Source organism: Petaurus breviceps, unplaced genomic scaffold, assembly GCF_028583685.1.
Source record: "Petaurus breviceps papuanus isolate PSGF00001 unplaced genomic scaffold, PetGlider_PUasm1.0 91041, whole genome shotgun sequence".
NCBI classification, from domain to species: domain Eukaryota; kingdom Metazoa; phylum Chordata; class Mammalia; order Diprotodontia; family Petauridae; genus Petaurus; species Petaurus breviceps.
This window is the reverse complement of record NW_027187400.1, coordinates 38,308,222-38,333,998: the sequence shown is the minus strand read 5'-3', so window position 1 is coordinate 38,333,998 and position 25,777 is coordinate 38,308,222. Positions and strand designations below refer to the sequence as shown.

The 25,777-nt window shown below is 51.3% G+C and overlaps 1 protein-coding gene across 1 annotated transcript in view; it reads right to left on the bottom strand.

The window, feature by feature from the left end:
* Window positions 1–1,625: 1,625 nt before the first annotated feature.
* LOC138154592 (Golgi integral membrane protein 4-like) overlaps window positions 1,626–25,777 on the bottom strand; it is a 49,921-nt gene continuing 25,769 nt past the window's right edge. The window contains exons 4-17 of the mRNA XM_069079559.1: window positions 20,057–20,537; window positions 14,348–14,422; window positions 13,939–13,988; window positions 12,853–12,906; window positions 12,196–12,346; window positions 11,547–11,629; window positions 10,845–10,985; window positions 8,025–8,261; window positions 7,313–7,467; window positions 6,237–6,421; window positions 4,003–4,070; window positions 3,743–3,913; window positions 3,571–3,636; window positions 1,626–2,909 (exon numbers count right to left, since the gene is read on the bottom strand). Coding sequence (XP_068935660.1) covers window positions 2,829–2,909; window positions 3,571–3,636; window positions 3,743–3,913; window positions 4,003–4,070; window positions 6,237–6,421; window positions 7,313–7,467; window positions 8,025–8,261; window positions 10,845–10,985; window positions 11,547–11,629; window positions 12,196–12,346; window positions 12,853–12,906; window positions 13,939–13,988; window positions 14,348–14,422; window positions 20,057–20,537 — 1,998 coding nt within the window. The 3' untranslated portion in view covers window positions 1,626–2,828. The remainder of the gene's footprint in view (window positions 2,910–3,570; window positions 3,637–3,742; window positions 3,914–4,002; window positions 4,071–6,236; window positions 6,422–7,312; window positions 7,468–8,024; window positions 8,262–10,844; window positions 10,986–11,546; window positions 11,630–12,195; window positions 12,347–12,852; window positions 12,907–13,938; window positions 13,989–14,347; window positions 14,423–20,056; window positions 20,538–25,777) is intronic.

The window sequence follows — 25,777 nt, the reverse complement described above, 5'->3', positions numbered from 1 at the left end:
TGTGATCGCAGCTCCCCCCCCCCCCATACAGCCCCCTGCTAAATGGTGATTGTCCTTCAAGGTTCCCACCACCTCCTCCCTCATGCCTTTACAAATGCTTCCAGTTCTTAGGCCTCTTTTCCCCCTCAAATCATCCCAGAGCATTTTAATCTCTCTCTTATCTGGGTACATGTTTGATCTCTCGAGTAGAATATAAGCTCTCTGAGGAGAGGGATTTTTTTCTTTGTATCCCCTAGCATAGTTTCCGGCCACTCAGTAAGCATTTAATGAATCCTTATTAACTACAATTTGTTGGACTGAACTTTACCACAAGTGGCTTATTGGTGTCTTCCATAGGACCTAGAGTAAGGTATTAGGTCTAAAGTTTACACTAAGGAAATACGTGAATGAATGAATGAATGAATGAATGAATGAATGAATGAACCAGACAGCCAGTGGGGAGAAGCATCTGAAAAGTCCTTTGAGCTCTCTAGAGAGAGCTCCCATCCAAGATGGTTAAGCCCAATCCCAGCATCTCTGCAGCGCTGCCCCTTGTGGATTCTGCAGAGCTTTGGGGTGGGGCCCTTAAAGTCCCTGAGATGGAAGCTACCCTCTCCCTCAGTTGCCCGTGCACTGCTTAGTTTCCCAAAGTAGGGGCTTGCAGAGTAGGGGTGGGGGGTGGAGCGTGAGCTCTTCTTATTGGCTCACACTCCCTCCATCTCCCCTAGGATTCCCCATGGAATCTCTGGGGAACCTTCACAGTCAGAGCAGCTTGGCTTATGCAACTTGAAGAAGAGGACCTTGGCAGGAAAGTGTGGCCAAAACAGAGGTCTGCCATCAACTGGGTCAATCCCAGGAGACTAGACAGCTTAGTTTTAGAGCCTTGTGGCTTTCTCCTCCAGCAGAGTGCCCAGAGGGGGAAATGACCTCAGTCTACCTTGGGGAGTATGTAACAGGACAGAGGATTCATGGAGGACTTTCCCTATATAAATGGCATTGTTATTACTGGGGCTTATAGGGAAATGAATGCAACCTTTTCCAGAAAGATCCTAGGCTCAGTCCCTTCCACACTTGATGGAAGCATCAGAGAAGGATTTGGGGGATGATCACTGGATCAGAGATCTTGAGCTGAAACAGCCCTTAGAGGTCATCTAACCTAGTCCTCTGTCTCATGGTACAGAGGAGGAAACAGGCTCAGTCAGGGAATTTATATTCCTTGCCCAAGGCCATACAGGTGAGCACTACAGGCGGAATCTACACCACTGTCCTCTGACTGCATAGCCCTGTGGGTCCCGCCCCACTTTGCTGCTCTGGGTGAGCGAAGGGTAAAGAGGGCTCTGGGCAGCCTGCAGAGAGGGAGCAGTTACTGGACACACCATCCAGCAACTCAACTGTCAACTGAGGCGGACCTCAAACTTCTGGCCCATTCTCTCTGATTGGGAGAAATGAAAGAGCAGGAACAGTTCTGTTATGTGGAAATCCCACACACACTATTGGTGACAGACAAGGATAAGTCCCATCTTTTTCCTTTTCCCAAGAAAAACTCCGCACCTCTTAGTGATGGTGGGGACTAAGCATGGCATTTGTGCCCACATCACAGGGCCTCATGTCTCCTTCTCCCAGGTCAAACACCTAAAGACAGTGAATTTAACTCAAAATTTTATTTTCTGTGTGTACAAAATGGATATTAAGGCTTGACTATACATTATGTACAGAGAAGCTTCAGAATGCCTAGCTTCAGAATGTCCTAAATCAGGGCAGAGCCTCCATCAAGGGCCTGACCCTCTACCCTACTGGGCCTTGGCCACAGAGAATCTAGGTCTGGCACCCCCACCTAGGGTCTGACTCTATCCTCCTGGGCCCCTGGGGTGAGTAGAATGACAGTCCACCCCTAGACTCCAATCCCCAGAAAGTGACTGGAGGGAAGAAATGTCAGGGAAAGGAAATGGGGAAGCCCCTAGGCCTGAACCAGGTCCTGGTTCCCAGGCTCTCACCTCCAGCACCCATTGGAGTCCTTGATTTGTCTGTCACAACTCAGTCTTGGCCCTGTAGGCTTCTGTCCATCCCAGCTGGAGCCTCAATGAGCTTAGTTGGCAGAGGAAAGACATTCCTTTTTACTCATGTTTCACATGTGTGCTCAAGGCAGTCTGTCTGTCTGTCTCTGTCTCTCTCTCTCCTGATCTAAAGACAAGGCTGACAAGCTGGAAATGAAAATCATCACCCTCCCCTCAACAGCTCCTGGTTTGCAATCCATCCTCATCTCCAAAGGAAGTCAGATTCATGGCCCCACTGCCCTATTTTACTTCTAAAGAAGCCTTTGATTTTGAGGCCCCGAGCTGTCCAAATCCCAACATTAGGGACTTGTAGGATGTGGGTGGGTAGTGGGTCAGAGAGAGCCGATATCTGAGGGCTGGAGAACAAGGGGCAATGCCCAGGGCCACAAGGATCTTTTTCCTAGCTCAGCTGTTCTCCTTAAAGGCTGTATGGCCCACACAGTCTCAGACTGTCCTGGAGAAATAAGTAAGGAATGCAGAATAATCCCCAGGGTTTGTGCTGGGGCAGGGAGGGGGGTACCCTATACTGTGTGCTGGGGTAGGAAGGCAGGAAGTAGGGTACCCCATAGTGTATGCTGGGGAAGTGAGGTACCCCATAGTGTATGCTAGGTAGGAGGGAAGGAAAGGGGGTGCCCTGTAGTGTATGCTGGGGCAGGAGGGCAGAGGAAAGGTGCAGCTGACGCTGTTCTTCTCACATAGAAGCCTGGACTTTGACCCTTTTATACTATCTAATCTCCACAGGTCCCTTCAGGAGGATAGGGAGCAGAGGGGTTCAGGAGAAGGGGGAGGGGAGGGTCAGTAGTAATTATCTTTCTGGCCAGGGGCCTCTGGGTGACTCTTGGTCTCAGGTACCAGCTCCAGGTCAGGGTTCTCATCCTAGAGGAGAGGAGGGATACACAGACATCAGACATCAGTGGGAAGTAGAAGGAGCAAAGAATTTAGTCAGAGAACCTGGGTTCAAATCCTGACTCGGCCACTCAGAATCACAGACTCCAAGGTCGAGGGCTGGTTGGGCACTCAGAGGTCATCTCGTCCAACTTCCTCATTTTAGAGATGAGGTCAAGTGATTTGCCGAAAGTCACAGGAAATATCAGGGGACAAACTTGAACCCAAGCCCTCTGACTCCAAAGCCAGTGTGCTCTCTATTAGCTGTGACCCTGAGCAGGTCACTGGACCTCTTGGGCCTCATTTTCCTTCTCTGTAAAATGAGAGGGTCAGACTAAATAAATCCTAAGGTCCCTTTTGGCTCTAGAATTATCATCTTATGTTTGTATTTGTACCCCAACACAGCCTAGGGGCTAGCATATTGTAAGTGACTGACAAATTATCATTTCCATCTTTCCTTATGAAGCTAAGGAGAAAAACCAGTGCCTTTCTTCTAGGCACTGGTCATGACCTCCAGACCTTTAGACCTCCGACTCCAGAAAAAAGACTGAGAAGGGGGGAGCATCTCACAGCCCATTGTCTTCCCAACAACTGGCCTATCTGGGAGCCCCCAGACCAGGCCCCTCAATGCCCTCAGTCCTTCAGGCCTTACCAGTTCCTGATCATCCCGGTAATCATTCAGTAGCTCAGTGCCAGTCCTGTGGGGTCCTGCTCCAGCCTGTGGTCCCAAACCAAGGGGCAGAAGTCACAAGGCTGGGCTTCAGAGAGCCTCAGCCTCTCAGTCAGAGTAGCTGGTACCCACCTCCCCCTGCCCAGGGCTTCACCTCTTCCATCACCTGGCCCTGCTCTTCTGCTCCCTGTTCCTGGGCTTCCTGAGCTTGCTGGGGTCTTGGGGCCCCCTCTTCCAGCCTTGGCTGCTCTACCTCGGCCTCTTCAAACTCATCCTCACCCTGGTTGTTGGGGTCATGGGCAGGGTCTGCAAGGGTATCAGGTCCCTAGAGAGAGAAGCAAGAGTGGGCAGAGCCCTCCAGGTGCCACCCCAGACAACCCCCAGGCACTCAGGCCCCTGGGATCCTGTACTCACCACTGGGCCCTGGGCTTCTGGCTCCTTCCTGAGCCGCATGTTCTCCTCCCGCTCAATCATGCCAGCATCTGGGGGGAGGGGAAGGGCAGAAGAATCAGCCACACAACCTTAACTGGGGAGGGGGTATGCCACCTAGCCAAAGACCCCAATCAATGTCCAGAAAGGGAGACCAAGAATGAGAGAGGATAATGCCACCTCCCCCTAGTCACCCATTATGCTGGGGGCCCAGTCAGAACCCCATCAATTCAGGGCTCCAACCCTTTAACCAATCTGGCTGACTTTTTAATGGGCCTTGGATGAAGTCATGGGGTGGGGACCTGAGGAAGAATTTCTGACCAGGAGTGCCTGGTCAATCCAGCTTCTCTCTCTCTTATATTTCCAATCCATCTTTCCACACAGCAGATTTGTTTTTTCTAGTTCATGGGTCTACCCTTGTCATCCCCCTGCTCAGGAAGCATCAGTGACACCTAGGATAAAAGATCATGATACAACTCCTTGGCCTGGCATTTAAAGCCCTTCACAATCTGGACGGTTGGCACCTGGGTCATCTGCATCTATTCTGTTAATAGGTGATCTTGTCAGAAAGAATGAAAGCTCCATGAGGGCAGGAACTTTTTATCTGTGCAAGCCTAGTGCATAGCAAAGTGCTGGATACAGTGAACTAGCATTTATATAGCTCTCTATGCAAAGAGCTTTACATATGATAACTCATTTGATTCTCATGATCCTGTGAGGTAAAGGCTATTATTATCCCCATTTTTAGAGGAGTAAACTGAGGCAGAAAGCAGCTAAGTAACTTGCCCAGAGTCACACAGCTGATAAGTATATGAGGCAGGATTTGAATTTGGGTCTTCCTGATCCACTGCAACATCTAGCTGCCTAGTGTACAGCTGGTACCTTGTGATTGATCATAAGACTTTTTCATATTGAACTCTCTTACACTCTGTGCTGAAGGCACGCTGTCCCACTTGGTATTCCCTGTATGTGAATTTCAATTTCCCACCTACGTGCCTTTGAACCCCATACCTGGAATGCCCTCCCTCCTTACCTCTGCCTTGTGGAGTTCCTCACTTCCTTCAGAGCCCAGGTCCAGTGCTGCCTCTTACCAAGGCCGCTCCCCAACTGGCGGTAATCTCTATCCCCCCAAATTACTTTGCATCTTCTATATTTTGTATCTCCTTCTTCCCTTCAGCAGAATGGATCCTCTTTGAGGGGAAGGAGCTATTTCCCATTTGTATCCCTAATACCTAGCACATAGTAGGGCTTAATAAGTGCTTGATGACTTGAAGTGAAAGTCTCATCAGGGCAGTTCCTATGATTCCCTATGGCTGCTTCAAGAGAAGGACAAAGGGAATCATGGGAAGGTCAAGAGCTTGAGCCTGGAGAGCCTCCTCCTGGCCCAAAGGCTCATTAATGTGTAACAGTGCGGCCCGCTGGCTTGTTACAGTGTCTCCAGGCATGGAGCAGCGTGTCCCAATGGATAACAATATCTCCTGAACTCTGTACACAGTAACAGAAACATTGTACAACTATGATTAACCTAACTCTTTCAGCAATACAATGATCCAAGACAATTCATTCCAAAGGACTCATGACAGAAAATGCCGTCAGAGCTATGGAGCCCGAATGCAGATCCAAGCTGACTGTTTTCTCTTTCTTTGTTTTTTTTTTTCATGTCTTTTTCCTTTCATTCTGTTTCTTCTTTTACAACATGATTAACGGGGAAATGTTGAACATGACTACACACATATATCCTATATCAGATTGCCTGTTGTCTTGGGGAGGGAGAAAAATTTGGAACTCAAAATCTTATAAACGATGAACACTGAAATCTTTACATGTAATTGGAAAAAATAAAATACTATTTACATTAAAAAAAATTTCCTGGTATGTAACTCTGTGTCTTCTGACTTGCAACAATTTATCCTGATTGCCAACCAATATACCTGACAATGTGTAACGATGTATCCCACTACATAACGATGTATGTCCCCTTCGGCCATTAGGGCATTCATTCCATTTCGCCAAGGGGAGGACACAAGGCCCCAAAGAACTTGAGCACCAGGGGTCCTTGATTCGGAGAACAGAGCTGGAAAGGACCGTGGAGATCCGGTCCACTGAGGGCAGAGGAGGAGGGTGATTTGCCCAGGGTCTCACAGACAGTAAGGGCCAGGGCCCTTTAACCCGGGTTCATGGTTCTGCTGCCAGACTGGGGCTGAGGCTGGCACACTTACCCATCTCTAGTTCCTCCTCGTCAGGTGCTGCTCTTCTAGGGGCTTTTTTGGTGGGGGCCGGATGCCCTGCCCCTTCCCCTGGGTTGGTGGGTGGAAGAGGCTGGCCCTGCCCCAGGGGCTGGCTGCTTGGAGGATATTGTTGGCTCTTCTCTTGGGCATTCACTCTGTTGACAATATCTTGCCAGCTAGGGAATGGAAAAGGGGGCTAGGGCTAGATCTCAGGGAGGGTTCACCAGCGAGAGACCTGCTAATAACACCTACTCTAGCACTGTAACATTTGCAAAGCTCTCCTTTGCTCTCTAACAAACCTGCAAGGCAGGAGCTACAGTTGATCATTCCTATCTTACTGAGACTTGGACAGAATGAGTGATCAAGGAGCTCCTAAATGGCCCCTGACCTCAGGTTTCTCTGAGCCCCTCTCCATCCATTCCTATCTCCAGCATGCCGGAATCTCAACAGCAGCATTTCCCAAGCACTTTTTGGGTGTGTGACATCCTTGGTATATATTGACTAAAACTATCAATACTTATCCAAGAGTCCCAAGATGCATCCCGGATGGGGAAAAGCCTTAGGTGTTTAGAGCCGGTGGTAACCTTTGAGGTCATCATCCCACCCCCTCATTTTCCAGACGAGGAAACTGAGGCTCCCCAGGATTCAAATCTAGGTTCTTTGGTTCCAAATCTAGCCCAAAATCTCCTCAGAGAGAAAATAAGAACAAATTTAAGCCAACCTGTATTCAAAAACTGCCATGTGTGATAAACACTTTAGACATAAGTATATTTACTATATAATAGGAGAAAATAAATCTCAACATTTTCTCCTGGAAAGAGGCCCCAGTTCTGCTTATATGGATCTTTTGAAAACCACTCTAATACTGAAGGACCAGGCTGTTCAGACACTATAGCTAGCACCCAACTTTTCTGTCAAAGATGGCAGAGATCCTAGCGCTTGGCACCAGGAAGGACTTCTCAACTGTTGGGGGTCAGGCCTATCAAAGGGAGCTGGGGGAGATGCTCATCCCTTCGGCCCCGTTTCCCTCTTCTCCCCCCACCTCTGGCCCCAGCCCAAGCACCCACCTCTGCATCTGTACCTGGGGGCTACCAGGGGCTGGGAGGGCCTGGGGCTCTCTCTCCAGCCCTGTGAGAGGCTGCTGCTGAGGGGGCCGACCCCGTGGCCTGGGTCTCTCAGGGGAGGTAGAAACCGGGGCTGCCACCACCACTACTTGCTGAATCTGTGGGCGGGGGGAGGCAGTTCAGTATTCCTGGCCAAAGATCCTCCCCCCCGCCTCTTTCCCAAAATCTCTTCTTTATTCACTAAGCAGCTCTTATTCTGGTCTCCAGGGTACAGCCAATGTTATCAGCTGGTGAGGGAGGGCAGAGTACACCTTGGGGTGAAGAGTTAAGGTTGAAGGGGAAGGTTATTGGATTTCTAGTGATACACTTTATGACTAACCTAGAACTCTGGTTAACTGGTTTCTGGGGTTTAGGACTCCCAGGGAGAAGCCAGAGACCCAGCTCTGGTTGCTGAGAGACTACCCATTTCAAAGTGATCCAGGAGCTCCAAAAAAGCAGGGATCACTCTAGAGTTCTAGCTCCTGTGACTCTACCCCCTGGGGCCTTGCCTTGCCTTCCCTTCCCTCCACAAGACAAAACATCTCCAGGCTTGGGGAGGAAGAAGAGGAAACAGCTGGTGAGAAGTGATTATCTAAATGACTTCCGACCCTGGCAGTCACATCCACAAGTGGGGGAACCACCCGGAGCATGCAGGGGGGGGAGGGGAAAGACATACTGGGGGCCTGACTGGAAGGCTGTTAACAGTTCTGGTGAAGCGGAGAACATGGCCCTCGATGGGTTTCTGGGGCCAGGCAGGGGGCCCAGAAGAAGGCAACTTCAGGTCTGAGAAAGGTGGCCCAGCTGGGGGCAAGGCCCGTGTTGCGGGGGGCAAAGCAACCTGAGGGTTCCAGCGGGGGGCCAACTCTGGCTCCTGGGGGTTTAGGGCCACTCTGGAGCCTGTGGCCACAAACACCTGCAGGAAGAAGGTAGGGGAACAGGCTGGGGCCCAGCTCAGATATCCCACCCCAGGCTCTCAGGACCCAGGATCACCAGGTCAGGTCCAGTTTCTCCACTCTATTCCCCAGGGCAGCTGAACATCACAGAAAGAAGTTACAAAATCAAACTGATTTTACCCACTACAAAATCCTGGCACATAACCTCAGGCAGGCCTTCCCTGCTAAGAGATACTTCTACTCTACTCTGACACTTCCCCTAAAGTAAATATTGCAAGCCTATTCTTCTTCCTGTCAACAGCTGCCAAACACCGATAACCTAGCATTTTACTCCATTCATTCATTCATTCATTCACTGAGTGCCCCTAAAGTGCCAGGAACAGCGCTAGCTATCGGACCAGGTAACAGAAGGCCCCAAACACAAGAGTCCTTCTTCTTAGGGTGTTCATACCCTCTCAAAGGGGAACCGCATGAACCCAGAGCAGATCACACAAAATGTATACAAGTACAAACAATCTTCCAGGGGGTGAAAGGCTAGGGAGGACCATCAGGGGTCTGACAGCAGGGTTTGGAATGTCTTTGTATCCCTCAGTGAGTGGGAGGGAAGGCAAGGGGATGAGAAGGAGCATTTATTAAGCACCAGCTCTGAGCTCACCACTCAACAAATACCTCATTTGTTCTCACTGTCTTCTTAGCACAGGGCATGGCGCATAGTAGGCACTCAACACATATTCCTTCCCCTCCCCTCCTTCCATGTGTTTCTCTGTGTATCTGTCTCTGCCTCTCCCTCACTCCTCTCTCTGTCTCTCTCCCTTCTCTACTCCACCCCTCACATCTTCAATCTCTCCCCTTTTCCACCTCCCCAATCCAAAAATTTCCTTCTGTTGACCTTGCTAACTCATCTCTCTCCCTGCCTTCACTGATAAATGTCTCCTTATTCCACGTACCCCTAGTGCCCCTGTCTCCTCCACCCTTTGTAATCGAACTTCCCCTCTTCTCCCACCCCATACTCCTCTCCATCTAATGGACTCTTTTCAGTTCTCAGGCTTCATGAATTCCCTGTAGTGTCTGACACTGTTAACCACCCCCTCCCTACTGGAAACCCTCTTCTTCAACATCACTTCAAGCTACTTCTTCAGCATCTACTATATGCTGGGCATTGCCTGAGGGGCTGGGGATGCAAAGAAAAATGTCAGCTAGTCCTTGCCCTCAGGGAGTTTGCAGTCAAATAAGGCACATTTGAAATGTCAGAGCTGTCTCTCTCTCCCCTTTGGAAGATTCTCACCTTCTTCAGGACCCCTCAATGTAGCTGTTCAACAAAGGTCTCCTCTGGGTTCTGTCTTCTTGCTACAGTCCCATAGCTTCAACTACCACTTCTAAGCAGACTCCCAAAAAGGAATAAGTTGGGAAATATTCCTAATGTCTATTATTTGACATGTTTAGACAATTGGGTGTTTAGTTTAGGATTCCACACTTAAGAAAGGCCACTGACAGCTGGAGAGTGAGTGTACCAGGTAGAGGGACCGGGATGAAGACAGGACCATACATCTGGAGCTAAAAGGAACCTTATAAGTCCCCAAGTTCAATCAACCCCCTAATTTTACAAATGAGAAAACTGAGGTCCATTGAGTATAAATGATGTGCATAAGGCCTAAGGGTGCATTGAATCCAAGCCTTATGAGGTTCTGCAGAAGAAAATGGTTGATAATATATAGAAATGCTGATGATGTATACAGATTTTATGTACTGCAACTTCCTGAATTTATTGTTTTGATTGATTCTTTAGAGTTTTCTGACTAAATGATTGTATCACATTTCTTTGCCTAAGCTTATTTCCTCTCTTTCTCTTTCTTTTCTTATTGCTATAGATAGTTTAGAGATATCTATAGCATATTACAACAGATATTAATATGTTAAACAGTAGTGGTGATAATGGACATCCTTGCATTATGCCTGGTCTTACTGGAAAGATGTCTAACTTTTCTCCATTATATATAACAGTTGTCCTTGGCTTTAGATAGATAACATTTATCATATTAAGAATAAGTCCAAAATACTATTAAGTTAAAAAAATAAGCCCTCTTATTCCCATATTTTCTAGTATTTTTAATAAGCAGGTGTTGGATTTTGTTGAAAAACCTTTTGGCAGAAGGAACCGGGCTAGTTTCTAGTAGAGAAGAGAAGGCTCATATCAGGACATCACAATATCTAGTCATACTAGATAAAAAAAGTTTTCATGTGGCAGAAGGAGTAGCCACTTTCTGCTTGTCCTTGGAGGACAGAGTAGGTGGGACCGATAGGTGGAAGGCACAAAAGGGCAAATTTCAGCTTGTCTGGAAAAATCTCCTAATAATGTGAGCTGTCTCGAAGGAGTGACTGCCTTGGGTGGTACTGGACTCAGGCTTAGGATCCGAGTAAACCAACAAAACATTATGATCCCTGGGGGTCCCTGAGGGGATCCCATTTACTGTTGAACAAACTAAGGCACAAGGGGTCTTTAGGACTGGAGTTCTCAATTCTAGACTGCTTTTTCCCAGTGGGAGACCCTCACATTATGCCACCCCCATTCTCAGGAGTTCAGAGAAGCCCTGCTCTTTCTCTACCTGAGGCTTCCTGAGCTGAGCCTGCTGCCTTGGGGCCTGGAGGACCACCTGCTGCTGCTGCTGCCGGCTGGCACGGGGCTCCTGGAAGCTGGGCATCTTCTGCAAGGCTTCCTTGAGCTGGCGGAACTCCTCCATCTGGGACTAGAAGAGGGGACAGAGTGGGGCTGATAGGGTTAACCTGGCCATGTCCTCACCACTCAAAAAACCAGCCCTTCTCTCCCCTCATTGGAGGGTCAAAAGGTCAGAGATTTATGGACTTCAGAGGGGAAGGGGGAGGGGAGAATGGGACAAGCATGAGTTAAGAACCTACTGTGTAGGACTTTACAAATATCTCCTTTGATCTTCACAACAAGTCTGTGAGGGAGGGGCTGTTATGATCCTCATTTTACAGCTGGGGCATGTAGAAGTTAAGTGACTTGCCCAGGGTCACACAACTAGGCCAAATCTGAAGTCAGATCTTCCTGACTGCAGGTCCAGGGCTCTATGTACTGTGTTTCCAAGCTGCCTTTGAGGCTAGCGAGTCCAACTCCCTCATTTCACAGCTGAGGAAACCAAGGCAACAGAAGTCCAATCACTTGCCCAGGGATCCCACAGGGAGAAGGTGACAGGGAAGAGGCAGAATCTTGATCCAGGTGTCTGGGCGCCCAGCCTGGGCCTCTCTCCACTGTGCTGGGATGGTGGACACAGCTGGCCGCCTCTCACCTGGGCATTCCGCAGCTGGGTGTGAATGTCCTGGTGAGCCTTCCTCAAGAGCTTGCTTTCCTCTCTAAGTTTATACACCGTGTCTGTGGGTAGAAGAGTCAAGAGTTGAGGAGGCTAGGGAAGGGAGCCCCTCTGCTGCCTCCTGGCAACCTGTCAGGCCCAAAGGAGATTAAGCACAGGCTCAGGGCTCTCCAAAGGCTAGGGCTTCATGCTGGCTCACTGGAGGCCTGGTTTGAGACAAAGGTCTGCTTCTTGTATAGATGTGTCCTCTCCCCCTGCCTTCAATCCTCCCTCATGGCTAGGACATGTTACATTAGCAGTCCCCTGGAAACAGGGCAATCTCTGCCCTCTGAGCAGCAGCAGCTCCCCCATGGAAGAGACTGGCCCTTCCCTTCAGACCAAGTATTCTATGCAAGCTGGGCAGTGTCACCTTCTCGTCATTCAAGGGTTCCATAAAGAGAAGGGCCTGCCTCCCCTTCAGGCGAGGGGCCCCACCTCCCCCGAAGCCACAGCCAGGGGCTCCCTGAGGCCAGGGGCCCTGCCTGCCCCTCAGCCTGGGCTCTCTGAGGCCAGGGTCCCTGCCTGCCCCTCAGCCTGGGCTCCCCGGGGCCAGGGGCCCAGCCTGCCCCTCAGATTTTCTGGGCCTCACCCTGCAGACTGGCCACCTGGCTGTCCTTCTCACGCTGTAGCTGGGCATAGCGCTGCCCGTGGCTCTCCAGTGCCTTCCGATGCTCCAGCCTCAGTCCGCTGTGCTGTAGCTGCAGGTCCAGTAGCTGCTTCTTCACATCCTCATGTTGGTTCTGGGAATTGAAGGGAGGCCCCCACGTCAGGCTAAGCACCAGCTCCCCTCCCCCCATCCCAGACTTTTCTTCTCCCCCAGAGCCAAGTCCTTCGGGGTCCTCAAACACCAGAGAGATTCCGAGAGACGATGTAGCACAGCAGCCTCCCCACAACCAAGGGCCTACTCCTTCCCCGGGGCTTGAGTCAAGCCCCCACCTTCAGCCCACCTCCTTGGCTCTGCCATCCTGGTGGAGAAACTCACTGACCCAGACAGGTGCCACCTGCATTGCCACACAAGACCCCTCCCAGAGTACAGCCCTGCCCAGCACGATGAGGGGCCATATCAGAACCAGGCGTCCAAGCACCCTGGCCAACACCCAGCCCCCAAGCCCTGGGCCTGGCTTAGGACACTGGGGAGGGAGCAAGGCCAGGGTCCCAGAGAGCAGTGGGGAAAGGGGGTGATCCTGAGACTGGGAAAGGAGCTGTCCCTACTCTAGTCCCTTCCCTTCTCCCCTGTTTTCCTTGCCTTGAGGATCCTGTGCTGGGAGCTTAGGGCCCCATAGCGGTTCATCGAGTCTTGCTGTAGCCCAGGCCCCAGGTCCATGAAGAGAGAACAGACATTTCATTAAACACAGTGGTAAGTAGGTGCGAACACATCTCTCTACACCAGGGGCTTTTAACTTGGGGGTCCATAGACACCCAAGGGGTCTGTAGACAGATTTCAGAGAGTCTGTGAACTTGGATAGGAAAAAAAAAATCCTATCTTCATTGCCAATATAATTGGTTTCCTTTGTAATTCTATATATCTTAAGATGTAAAAACCTGATTCTGAGAAGGGGCCCATAGCCTTCACCAGACTTCCTGAGAAGTCCAAGACACAAAAACGGCCCAGAGTGCCCATAGCGTCGATCATGGGCTCGTGTCTGGAAGGAGCATCAGCTCGCTAAAGGTCCACAGACAACTGACCAGTCACAGGCTACTTGTCACAATGAAGGACCCAGCCCTGGCCAAGTCTGTTGGTCATCAGGACCTTGCTTAAACTGAGGTCACTGACCAGAATTATGGGAACTGCCATTCACATATAAACCATAATCATGCTAATCACAAAGGCCCACAAACTGGCTGTTTGGTGGGTCTCAGAACAGAGAATATTACGATTTCAAGTACCTTAAAGATCATTGAGTCCAAACCCTCTCCACCCCTAATTCTATGGCAGAGTTCTGCCCCCCGCCCCCAACCCAAAGGGGGCAGAAGTGATTTTTCAAGGTCACACAGCAAATTAGAGGCAAAATCAAGATTAGGATGCAGGGATTCTGATTCCCAGTCCACAGAACTGCCCATTATCATAATGAAAGCCACAGAGCTGGGTTTATTTTCAAACACTGTAATTCACTAATTCCTCCTTTCCAACCCCATCAATCCCAGGCTGTGAAGCCATCAGACACACTTTATATCCCCAGAAGATGCCAAAACATCCTTATTATGCTATGCTCTGATAGCAGGCATGTGACCCCAGAGATTCTCCACTTACCAGCTACAGCTCAGTAGTGGGGGGGTCCCTCCTATTCTTAGAGTACAGAATGCCCCCCCACCCCCACTCAGCCCCACTGACCTTTTCCTTGTTGAGGACTTCCTGTGCCTCCAGTTTGTACACTAGGAAATCTGGAGAGGAGAGGGCCTTGGCATGCACCCCATCCCACTGCCAAGACTCTCTCTTCCCACCCTAGCCCACTCTCTAGTTTCAGGAATCACACCAGACAGAGTCACCAGAATTCCTCCCTAGGTTCACAGCTTCCAGTCTGGGAGGAGTCAGGAGCCCAGAAGTCACCCATGGAGGACACAGGCCCATCCCATCCCATTCCATCCAATGATCATATTAGCCAGGGACCCAAGGAGCCTGGAGGTAAGGCCAGGCTTGACTCTTTATGGGATGGAGGGCATCCCTCCCCAATCAGGATGTTCAGAGTCCCTGGGGTGGGAACCCCAGTCTGGAGTCCCCAGAGCCACCACAGGCACCTTACCTTCCTTGGTCTTCTTGTGCTCCCCCCGTTCCTTTTGTAGGGACCGCTCCAGGCGGGACCGATGTTCATACACCACTGTGGGGAAAAGGCCAGAAGGTTGGGGGGAAGATAGCCCAGGTGAAGATGAATGAGTGAAAGGAGAGAAATGTGTCCATCTCCTCAATGGACAAACTGAGGGCTTGCTCTGACTTCCTGTTACCCATCAGACCCCACTGCTATACATTTTCCTGGCTCACAATTTTCCAGGGGGAGTTAGGGGTATGGAGGGGATTGGGAGTGAGCTAAGCATTCTGGGGGAGAGAACATACACACATCCCAGAGACTTACAGCCCTCCTCCTTCTCTTTGTCCCTTCCCTCCCTTCCTACCTGCCCCCCCACCCCCGTTTCCCTCCCCATGCCAAGTCACAGGCCACAAACATATTCTGAAAACAGACACTGCCAACTCCTGAAAAGCTTCTGTTCTTGCTTGGAAACCTCTGAATCTGGAAAATTACAGCCCCCCCCAGGCCCGGCACTGCCTCCTAGGCTCATTGGCCAGATTCTCCCTCCTCTCTCCAGACCCTGGCTCCCAACAGAGACAGAATACAGCTTGTTTCTCATCAGGACTGGCCCTCTACCTACCCAGTCCCCAGCCAAGGGACTCCCTAGGGTCCTGAGAGGAGGCAGAAACAGAATACTCCCCAAACTCCCACTGAAAAAACCCAGGCCCCGCCCTGCTCCAACCTCCCTGAGTAGGCCCCAGGCCAAAGTTTCCTGGCCTTCAGCTGAAGGAGGAAAAGACAGTGTAGGGATAGCCTTAGCTCTTGCCCTCTCTCTGCTCTGATGCTGCTGCCTGATTTCCAAGGACAGAATACAGTCTTGGACCCCAGATGGGAGACTCCAAGTTATGACTGAGCTTTTGAGGGGCAGGACCTGGAAGCTGGGCCTCTCTGGTAAGCACCAGAGAAACAAGACAACTCTGCAAATGAGGCCTTGGCCAGGACTGAAGTTGGCTGATCAAGCAGGCTGGCTGACATGGATTTTCTCCCCAAGAAAGACTGGACAGACAATTCTAGCCACCGAGGCAGCTCTCGGGAGTGGGAAGAAAGAGTTCTGTGTTTGGAGGCAAAGCTTACTGAGTTTGAATCCCTTACTGCCTGGGTAGCCCTCTGGGTCTCAACTTCCTTACCGGCTGCCCTAGACAAACCTCAGAGACTCCTGCCAGCTCTCAGTTCTGGTTGGGACCCTGGCCATGGACTCCCTCCCTTCTCAGAAGACCCCATGAGTGAGGGATGAAGAGAGGTCTCATCCCTAACCTGGGTCAAAGGGAAAGTTCAACAGGGAAGGCTTCCCAAAAGATAATTAAACCCTCTTCTTCAAGGGAAGCCTTGCAATTGGTGCTGGGGAGAGGTGGATACAGGGCTAGGGGCCCTCCAGGAAGGACAGACAGGGCAGCTGGCCTCCCAAACAGTCTCCTTTTCAGGAGGACACAGCGTCCGTCATGAGTAAGTGGCTTCAAAGAATCTAGGACAAGAAGGAGGCTGTGCCCCCTCACACAGAGCTGTCTGTGGGAGCCCAGGCCTCTCCCTGACTGTGAACCCCAGCCAAGAACCCCAGATGGCTTCATCAACCTACTCGGGTCACCTGCTTTTTTCCAGACTTCCAAGGGCATGAGCAGAAAAACATTCTCATTTGCAAGGCCCGGGGAAGAGGAAGGAACCTGGGCTTTGGAGTCAGGCAATCTGGGTCCAAATCCCAACTGTGCTACTGACTGCCATGGGAACCTTGGGGGAATTCCCAACCTCTCCTCTATAAAATGAGACTGTTGGATTCTATGATCCCTAAAGTGCCTCCCACCTTGAAATCTGATAATTCTGCCCCCCCCCCCATACACACACAGTTTGTGGAGAGGTTCCTGTCCCAGTCTCCAGCCTTTCTGCTGGTCTATGCTCAGAGCCCCAGAAACAAGGGCCAACTCTATCAGGTAACCAGCCCCTTTCTCTCTCCCCGTGTCCTGCTAATACATGCATACATACATACATACATACATACATGGGAAAACATGAGTATGCTCCTACAAAACACACACCTGATACTATATAGATACAGGGCTGGATTTGGGAATGAGGAATGACAATTATAACCATAAAAAGAATGCTAATAATAGAAATATAACTTGTATTTCTAGCCTGCTTTAAGTTTTGGAAAACACTTCACAAATATTACTTCACTTGATCTACACATCTAAGCTACAAGCTAACATGTTCTAACTTTGCAAAGGAGGAAACCAAGGCCCAGAGTAATTTGCCACAGGTCACACAGATAGTAAGTTTCTGAGGTAACTCAATTTTTCCTGATTCCCAGTTCAGTTCTATTCACTACAGGAATCTTGCCACTCCAACTGTGTGACCCTGGACAAGTCCCTTCCCCTTGGAACCTCGATTTTCCCATCTGTAAAATGGGGATAATATTATTATACCTTTAGTGTACCCCTACGCTTGTTGTAAAGGATCAAATGAGATAATGTCCTTAAAGCACTCTGTGAATCTTGTGCATCACAGAAATGTCAGTTACTTTCATGCTCACAAATGAATACAAGCATCTCTTTCTTGCTCAAATAACCCATAACTTCCTCCCAGATCACTAATCCTGACAAGGAAAGAGTCAGGAGGACTGAATGGAGAACAGGGACAGGAGCAGTCAAAGATGGGATCTGGGTGGGACTCAGTGACCCCAAACAACTATTCAGGAAGTCCTGACAAGCCAGGTCTGGCTATGAGGGCCAGCTAGGTGGGATCTAGCCTGTGCTAACAAAGAAGGAAGGCATTATGAAGGACAGACTTTTATCTCCCTCTCTGGGACCTAGGAAAAGTCCTTTGGAAAAACTCCATCTTTATGTCCAGTGGACAAAGGCCTAAAGGGGCTGGTGACAGAAGGCCAAGGATCACTCACACACGCGCACACACACACACACACACACATACACACACATCTGGGGCTTGGGCTGATTTTAGAGATAGAGCAGAATTAGGAGTGAAGGTGGCTTGGCTCCCCTACAAGGGACAATAGGACTGAGAAGATAACCTAGCCCAAATCCCTCATTTCAAGTAAAGAACCTGAGACTCAGGAGGGTTCAGGTCCAAAGTCACCCAGCTGAGGAAGAGGCAGATCCAGGGGTCCATTCAAACCAGATACTCTGACTCCTAATTCAAGTCTCTTCATTTCAGCATGCTGTCTCCAGCCTTTCTTACAGGTAAGGAAACTGAGGCCCAGAAAAGAGAAAGGACTTGCCCAAGGTCTTCATATCTCAACTGCCCAGTGTAGTGACAGGTGCCTATTGGAGCATTCAAGGCTCATCTGCAGGTCTAGCTTCCTCAGGGTGGGGGTGGGATGACTTTACCTGCCTCCATTCATCCACCTCTTGACTACTAGGATGCAGATCACCCATCCAATATCATTGCAATGTGATAGAGATCAATTGCTTACTAAATAAACCACGTCTCAGATGAGTGCTGCCCTTCCAAGTAGTCCCCAGGGCAGTAGTGCACTTATTCCAACAAGGCTGCTGTGGCTGAAAACATTCCAGTGCTCCTTGTTTCAAATTGTGCTCTATGCCAGCTGCTATTTCAAGGCTGGCTGTTCACAAAGGAAGCTGGAGCCAAGGCAGCCCGTTGGGAAGAAGAGGGCAGACACTTACGGTCCTATCTGAAGGACGGCTGAGTTTTGCCTGGTTTGTCAGTCAGCCTTGTGGCCCCTCTCTTCTCACTGTATGGGCAGCACTCTGGTTGGGGAGACAAGAAGCCCCATCGAGTGTAAGCGCTCTGAGGGCAGGGAATGTATTTTTTCATTCAGTGCCTGACACAGACGTGGGCACACTGGAGGAGGGTTGACTGAAGGTCAGAGATCCCAAATTACTGACTTCAGGAGGAGCAGAAGGTTGAACAGACTCTGAAGATGCTTGTCCTTGGAGACCTTCTCTACTCAGGGGCCTCAGTTTGGGGCTGGGGGAAGGAGGGCTGGTGGAGCCCTGACCAGGTAACTGCTCTGGGCATAGGGCCAGTTAGAGAGGCTCTTTCAGATGAATCTTTCCAGGACCAAGCTAATGACCTGGTACAGGAAGAATTGGCTGGGGGAAGTGGGGGAGGGCAGGAGGGCTGTGGGGACACTGGAAGCCTTCTCTGGGTCTCTAGTGCCTGGCTCACTTTGCAATCCCTTTCAAACAACTGGGCCACTTCCAGCCTCAGTATCTCTACCTCTGAAGGATCCAGATCCCTTCTTGGGCAAACTCCTTGTGGCTCCCCACCCAGAAGACCTCTATGGGATGAGTCTTTCAAGGTGGAAGTGAGCAGGAGGGTGTTTACAAATCCCAACAGGCCCAGGGTGGAGAGCAGCACTAGTTCCATTGGCTCTGAGCCCCTCACATGGCCCTTCTCCCTCCTCACCCTTCCTGGTTCTCTCTGTCCCTAGGAATGACAGGATCTCCCTGGGCCCAAGCACAGAGACACCAATGGGCTTGGCAATGACCCTCCCTCCCAATAGCCCTCTAGTCTGAACTCCCAAACAGGCTCTCTGTTTCTGCCTCTATAGAATCAGTAACAGAACTCAAGGGCCAAAGAAGGGAGAGAGGGATGCTAAGAACCATGGGCTCCTCCCTACATTCTCCCCCTCACACACACTAACTCTTAGACAGGCCTGCCCAAGGCCCAAGAGGAGACAGGAAGAAGAGCCTGGGGGGGGGGGGGGTGTTAGGAACAGGGTTGGCACAGCTGAGTCAGAGATTAGCAAATCCCTCCCCCAGGCCATCCAGCCAGGCAGGGAAAGTTCCTTGGGACAACCATTCTCTGTTCAGTCCTTCCCCTCCAAATTCAGCCATGGGATCTCAGGCAAGATGTCTCTCTAGCTCCTGCCTGACACAATGGTGAGGGTTCCAGATCCCACTCAGAAAACAACCGGTGCAGGAGGCCACAGGAAGGCAGACAGTCAGACAGACACATACACACACACAGCTGTAATCCCCAAGTCCCTCAATTTCTCCCTAGAGCCCCCATCTTCATGAGCCCCTACAAGTCCTGGGGCAGCTTTTCCTCCCTCTTCTGCCTCCTAGCCTCCTGCCTGGCTCCCTGCAACCCCCAGCCCCGCAGTGGCTACCCCCGGCCCTGGTTTTCTAGCTGCCCTCTAGCTTGCACTGTTTATAGCCCCTACCCCTTAAGTCCCTTCACTTCCTCCCAGTCTTCTAGCTGCTTCTCTCTGTAATCCCCAGGTCCCTGGCCCGCCTAGATCTCCCTAGTAACCCTAACCCTAATTTGATTCCCCCAATCCCCTGGCCCCCTAGCAGCCTACACCCCCTCTTAGTCCCCAGAGTCCCCCAGCAGCCTGGGCTGCACCCCAGTGCCCCTCAAGGTCCCACTAGAGGTTTGACTCCTCTCAGTCCCCAGGTCCCTGTCCCATCTAGACCTCCATAGTAACCCTATTCCTACCCCTAATTCCATCCCCCTAGTCCCTAAATCTCACAAAGCCCCTGTTCCCAGGCCCCAGGTAGCCCCCCAGTCCCATCCCAGTTCCCAGGTACACCAGCCTCCTTCCAGTCCCCAGGTCCCCCCGCAGTCCCCAGCACCCTCCCAGTCCCCAGGTCCCCCTGCAATCCCCAGCACCCTCCCAGTCCCCAGGTCCCCCCGCAGTCCCCAGCACCCTCCCAGTCCCCAGGTCCCCCACCCCCGCCCCCAGCTCACCCTGTAGCTGCGCCGACAGTGCCTCTTGCTGGCCGCGGTAGGTGGCGGCCAGCGCCTGGGCGGCCCGTGCCTTCTGTTCCAGGTGGCCGTAGAGCAGCAGCCCGCCGAGCAGGCCGAGCGCCGCGGTCAGCAGGAAGCCCGTCTGCACCAGCCCCTTGTGGCGCCGCGAGCAGCCGCCCGAGCCCATGGCCCCCGGGCGCCCCCCTGCCTCCCGCCCAGCCGGGCCGGCTCTCAGCGCCCCCCACGCGGCATGTCCGAGCTGCTCTGGCTCCGGCGGCCGCCCCGAGGGATGGGGAACACGCTGCCCCCGCTCCGGCCAAACTTTGGCCGCCGCCGCCGCCGCTCGCAGTCCCGGCCCGGCCTCGCCCCGCCGGACTCCCGGGTCCTGTGCCTCGGGGGTCCCGCCCCCTCCCGGCCGGCAGTGCCACCCCCCGGGAAACTGACACGGCGGCGAACCAATGCACCGGGGACCGGCCCCGCCCTGGGACGGGCGAGAGGGACCGGCGGGGCGGAGTTAACCGAGGGTCCTAGGAGGAGCCTGGGAGAGGCTGCGCCCCGAGGCGCCCGGCCGGGGCACGGTGCCACGGCCCCCTCTCGTTGTCACCCTCCTCGAGGGGATGTGTAGGGGGCGGGGCATCTTCTGAGGTCAGGTTCCGGGGTCGGCCTGGCCCCCAGGTGCTCCAGGAGAGGCCAGAGGTTTCCTACGTAGGCACGCGAGTACCTCTGCGGGCTCCGAGTCTGGCAATGCTGCTGGGCTCGCCCAGGGCCGTGGCTGGGTTCTCTGCCCCCTCGAGATCGGTTGCCCCCGGATCTCCCACAAGCTACTGGTTCATGGTTTTTATTCCTCAAGGGGAAGGCGGGGGGGGGGGGGGGTGAGGGGGGAGGAGGGGGTTCTTTCCATTTGGTGAGAAAACAGGCCCTGGGAGGGCTATGGAAAGAGCAGTGGCCTCGGAGTTCAGCCTTAGGTCGGCCAGTGCCCCTTGGGCAAGTCACACTGTGCGCCTCGGTTTCTTCATTGTAAAATGGGAGCGTTGGCCTGGGTGATTTTGGGGGCCCTCTCCCAGTGTTCTGCCTATGATCTTGTGAAAATGACTTACAGTCATTGGCTTTGGAGCTGGAAGGGACCTGCAGGATCATGGCAGGGTAGGGCAGGAAGGGGGAAGTGATCTCAGAGTCTCCCCCCCATATGCTACCCTCTTATTCCCCTCCTCTTCCTGCACAAAGCCTTTCCTAATACCCCTGAGCTGGTAGGGCTCTCTGATGACATCATGATGGTGATGAAGAAAATAATAGCTAGTATTGATGTAACATTTTAAGGTTTATCTCATTTGATCCTGACAAGCCTGGGAAGTAGGTGCTTTTAGTCCCATTTTACAGATGGGGAAACTCAGGTAGACAGAGGTGAAGTGACTTGTTCAGGATCACACAGCTACCAAGTGTCTGAAGCTGTATTTGAACTCCCAAGTCCTGTGATTTATCTCCTCAGTTATCTAGTTTAGTAGGCTCAGTGATTCCAAGCTGCAAAGTCCCTTGGACATCCAGTCCCCTCATTTGCAGTTGTACAGACAACCTTTAGATTAGATACATCAGAATTGCATACACACATTTCTATATATCCTGTGCAGATACTGCTAATGCACTTCTGGCTTCCTGAAACAAAAATCCCATTTTTTTGTTTATCTGTTTAAATGTTGCCTCCTACCCAAAAACAGGAACTGTTTTATCTTTTTTCTCCCCAATGCCTGGTCCAGTGCCTTGACCATAGCTATAACTTAATAAATGCTTGCTTAATTGCACAGATTAGTCAAACTGAAGCCCAGCAAAGGAAAAGTGACCTCTCCAAGGTCAAACAACAAGGTGGTGGCAAAATCTAGTCTCCATCCAAACTTAAGTCTCTTCTTGTCTCCTATTCATAGGATCTCAGATTTAGAAGAGGAAGGGACCTTTGAGGCTGTTTAGTCTAACCCTCTGATTTTACATATGTAGAAACTGAGGCCCAGAGAGGTTAAGGACTTGCCCAAGGTCCCTCAGGAAGTCCCAGAGGGGTGAGATTTGAACCCAGATCCTCTAAATCCAAATCCAGGACTCTTTCCACTAAATCTCTGGCCAGTTCAAGGCTGCTGCTCTGGATTCAGACTCCCCCTTCCTCTCTGAATCAATTGTTAAATGCAGCTGGGGGTGGGAGGGGCAGACTCCTGCTTCCTTGGATCAGAAAGGTCTCTGTCTCTCCATCCTTCCACTCCAGAAAGAAGGAAGCTGCCCTCCCCCCTTATCTCTTTGGGGTCCTCAGAAGGGGGAGAGCATGTTTATCCTTTCCAGGGGTCAGCCATTGTTTGATTCAGGTCTCAGCCCAGTGGAAGACAGATGTGTCCCCTCCAGAGCTCGGGAGAAAGCTCAAAACTTAAACCCAGCTTGATTTTGTCAAAGGGAAGGGGAGGAAGAACAACAGTAACATGCCCCCCCCCCACCTCCCCGCCCTGCAGCCACTCTGACCAGTCAGATTCTCTGCCCCCACCCTCCACCCCCCCAGCCCTCATGGAGGTCTGCTCTCAACTCCCTGGAGCCCCAGTTGGTCTGTTTCCTTTTTCACCAGGCAGAGGACATCCGGTTCCCAGACCTGCTCCTGCCAACCCAGGAGCCCCAGGCCCTCCCACCTCCTCTCCCTTCTCTAGACAGGAGGGAGGCTGGCCAGAGAGTGCCCATTCTAAGGCTGCTTCTCCTCCCTATCCCCCTGTACAGCCCTCTGCTCAGCAGTCTATTTCCAAGTGGCCCCCCCTTTCCCTGGCCTGGGAACAGCAGGGAGCAACTCTGTCCCTTCTGGGGTTTTCCTTTCCTGCCATGGATCAGTGCCAGAGACACAGCCTAGGAAGGATAAGGCAGCTGTGGCTGCTGCAGTGGAAAAGGCCCAGAGAACCTCTGAATTCCCAGACCTTTGTTTGTTCCTCCCCACTAGAATCGCTGTCTGGGTCTCTAGGCTCTCAAATGGACAGCCGGGATTCCGGGCTCAGAATGGAACACGATGTGTGACCTCAGACAAGCATGCATGAATGAAGGCCCTACTATGTGCTGCTGGCACTTCTGCATAACCACAAAGTAGGCACAGACCTTGCTAGAAGTTGCTCTATTCCAGGGCACTCTGTCCAGCCCTTAGAGACAGAGAGTCACAGACATTAGGGTTCCTGAGGTGTTTAAGCAGAACCTGATTCCAGAGAATGCAGTGGGAGTTCAAGCTTCAAACAGATACTGGTTTAAGTGACCAAGGGGGTCCCTCCCTGACATTTTATAACTTCAAAGGCCCTTAAACTCAACAGACCTTTATTAGGTGCCAAACTCTATTTTCTCCACTGGGGGAGAGAGTGTATAATACAGGCCAATAGCATTTATTAAGCACCTACTGCATGCAAGGCTCCAGTACCTAGCACTGGAGATATGAAGACCAAAGGAAAAAGCAACCTCCGTTTTGCTAAGAGATCCAAAATGCACAAAAGGTCAAGGATATGCACACAAGTAGATGATAATTTGAGGGGGAGGAAGAGAGAGTACTAATACCTGGGGAGAAACCAGGAAAAGCTTCCCATAGGAGGCAGTACATGAACTGAACTTGGAAGGAAGGATGCTGGGAGGTAGAGATGAGGAAGGAGGCCCTTGTAGGCATGAGGGGATAGCCTTGGAAAAGACAAGAGGGGGAACGCCAGGTTTGGGAAACACCACATGGGCTAGGGCTCATCACTAGCACAAAGAGTGCTGCGAAAGAAGTCTATAAAACAGGGTGCAGCCAGCCTGAGGAGTCTGCATTTTAGCTCAGAGGCAATAGGGAGCCAGAGCCAGCTAAGGGTCCTAAAGTTAAATGATGCGGCCCAAATTGCACTTTAGGAAGCTCATCCTGGTAGCTGTGTCCAGGGTGGGCTAGAGGGAGGGGAAGGACTGACTCAATGTAGACAAAGCATACAGAAATTAAAATGAAATGAAACTCAATGAACATTAAATAACTGTCATGTGCTAAGGAATTAGGGTTGCAAAGACAAACAAGGAAAAAAAAGTCCCTGACCTCAAAAAATTTACATTCTGCTGAAGGAAGATAACACAGACACTGATCATAGGATCGGAGATGCAGAGCTGGAAGGGACCTTTCAGATAAGGAAACTGAGGTCCAGAGGAATTAACTGCCAAGAGTCACATAGTCAATCAACCAGGATTTATTAAGCAGTAACTATATGCCAGGGAAAAGAAAATAATCCCTGCCCTCAAGGAGCTTCCCTTCCAACTGGGGAGAGGGGGGAACAACATAGATGTAAATGGCCACACGGATGTGGAAGATAGTCTCAGGGCAAGGTGCTGGAGGGACCAGCAAAGTCCTCCTGCAAAAGGTGTGGTTAGATCTGAGCCTGAAAGGAAACCAAGGAAGCCAGGACAGAGATGAGGAGGCAAAGCATTCCAGGCATTCAGGACAGCCAAGGCAAAGGCATGAAGATGATACAGAAACAGAAAGCAGGCCAGTGTGGGAGGACAGGAAAAGGTAGTAATGGGTAGGCAGGTCAAGTAAGGAAGTGGAATCCAGGATTTGAATACAGGTCCTCTGACTCCAAATCTGGTACTCTTTCCATTACAAGAGATTAAAATTCCTATAGGGTTGAAATATCCTGAATAGCTGGGGATGGGGGGTGGAGAGATGGAGGACAGAAAATACAGCATTCTATGTGGATTTGGGTGTCATCAGCATAGAGAAGATAATCAAAGCCATTATGAGACCTCATGAGAGATCATCCAGAGAAGGAGTGTAGAGAGAAGAGAATCCAGGACAGACAGACCTTGCTGGGGGGGGGGGGGGGCATTGGAAGAAGAGGAACCCTTTTCCAGTGTGGGGGACAGATTCAGCCAAGGAAACTAAGGAGAAGTCAGCCAGGTAGGAGAAGCAGGAGACTAAAGGGTCACAAAAGCCTAGGAGGAATGCAAATCACATTGCCAGGTTCCTGGCCCAGAATACCTTAGACTGCGCTGGCCCCTCCTCCTCCTCCTCCTCAGTCTCTGCAGTTTAGATCAGCTTGCTGCCTTCTCCTCTTCTCCTTCATTCCTTTCCAAATCCCCACCCTAAGGATGTTCTCTCACCTTGGGGCTCACTCCCCAGCCCTGCTCTTTCCCTTTCTGACTCATCTCAGCCTGTGTTCAGAGCTTTCTATCCCAGAAGGCATCCACTAGACAAGGCGTATTTGCGAGTAGCATCTCCATCCCCAGGGCCGTCATCTTTCTGGGCAGCTCTATTCTACCGTAGACAAGACACCAGCAGAAATGGGCAGGGAGGCATGCTGTGCATCACAAACTGTGGGAGAGTAGTGGGGCCATCTGCTGTCCCTTCCCTCTCTTCCTCACGTCTTCTCCCTGGCCCTCTTCTCTCCTCCTCTGGAATGGCACATCCTCTTTTTCTCCGCTTCCAGCCCCCTTCACAGAGCCTGAGTGAAGCCCCAGCTGAGGTCTGAAGATGAAAGGAAGGTGCTGGCAGAAACAGGGCCTACCTGTTCAAGCCAGCCCTAACCTACTGGCTGGGATTTGGGGAAAGAGAAAGGGCATTTGGCTTGATGAATGAATGAAAAAAGTATTTATTAAGTGAAGCTCCCATTCTACCTGGGAGAAACAGCCCATGTAGGAGGATTCAGCGGCAGGGTGGGTGGCCATGCCCAGGGCATGGAGGACAGGGTAGAGAACAAGGTCCAGTGGTCCTCTGTC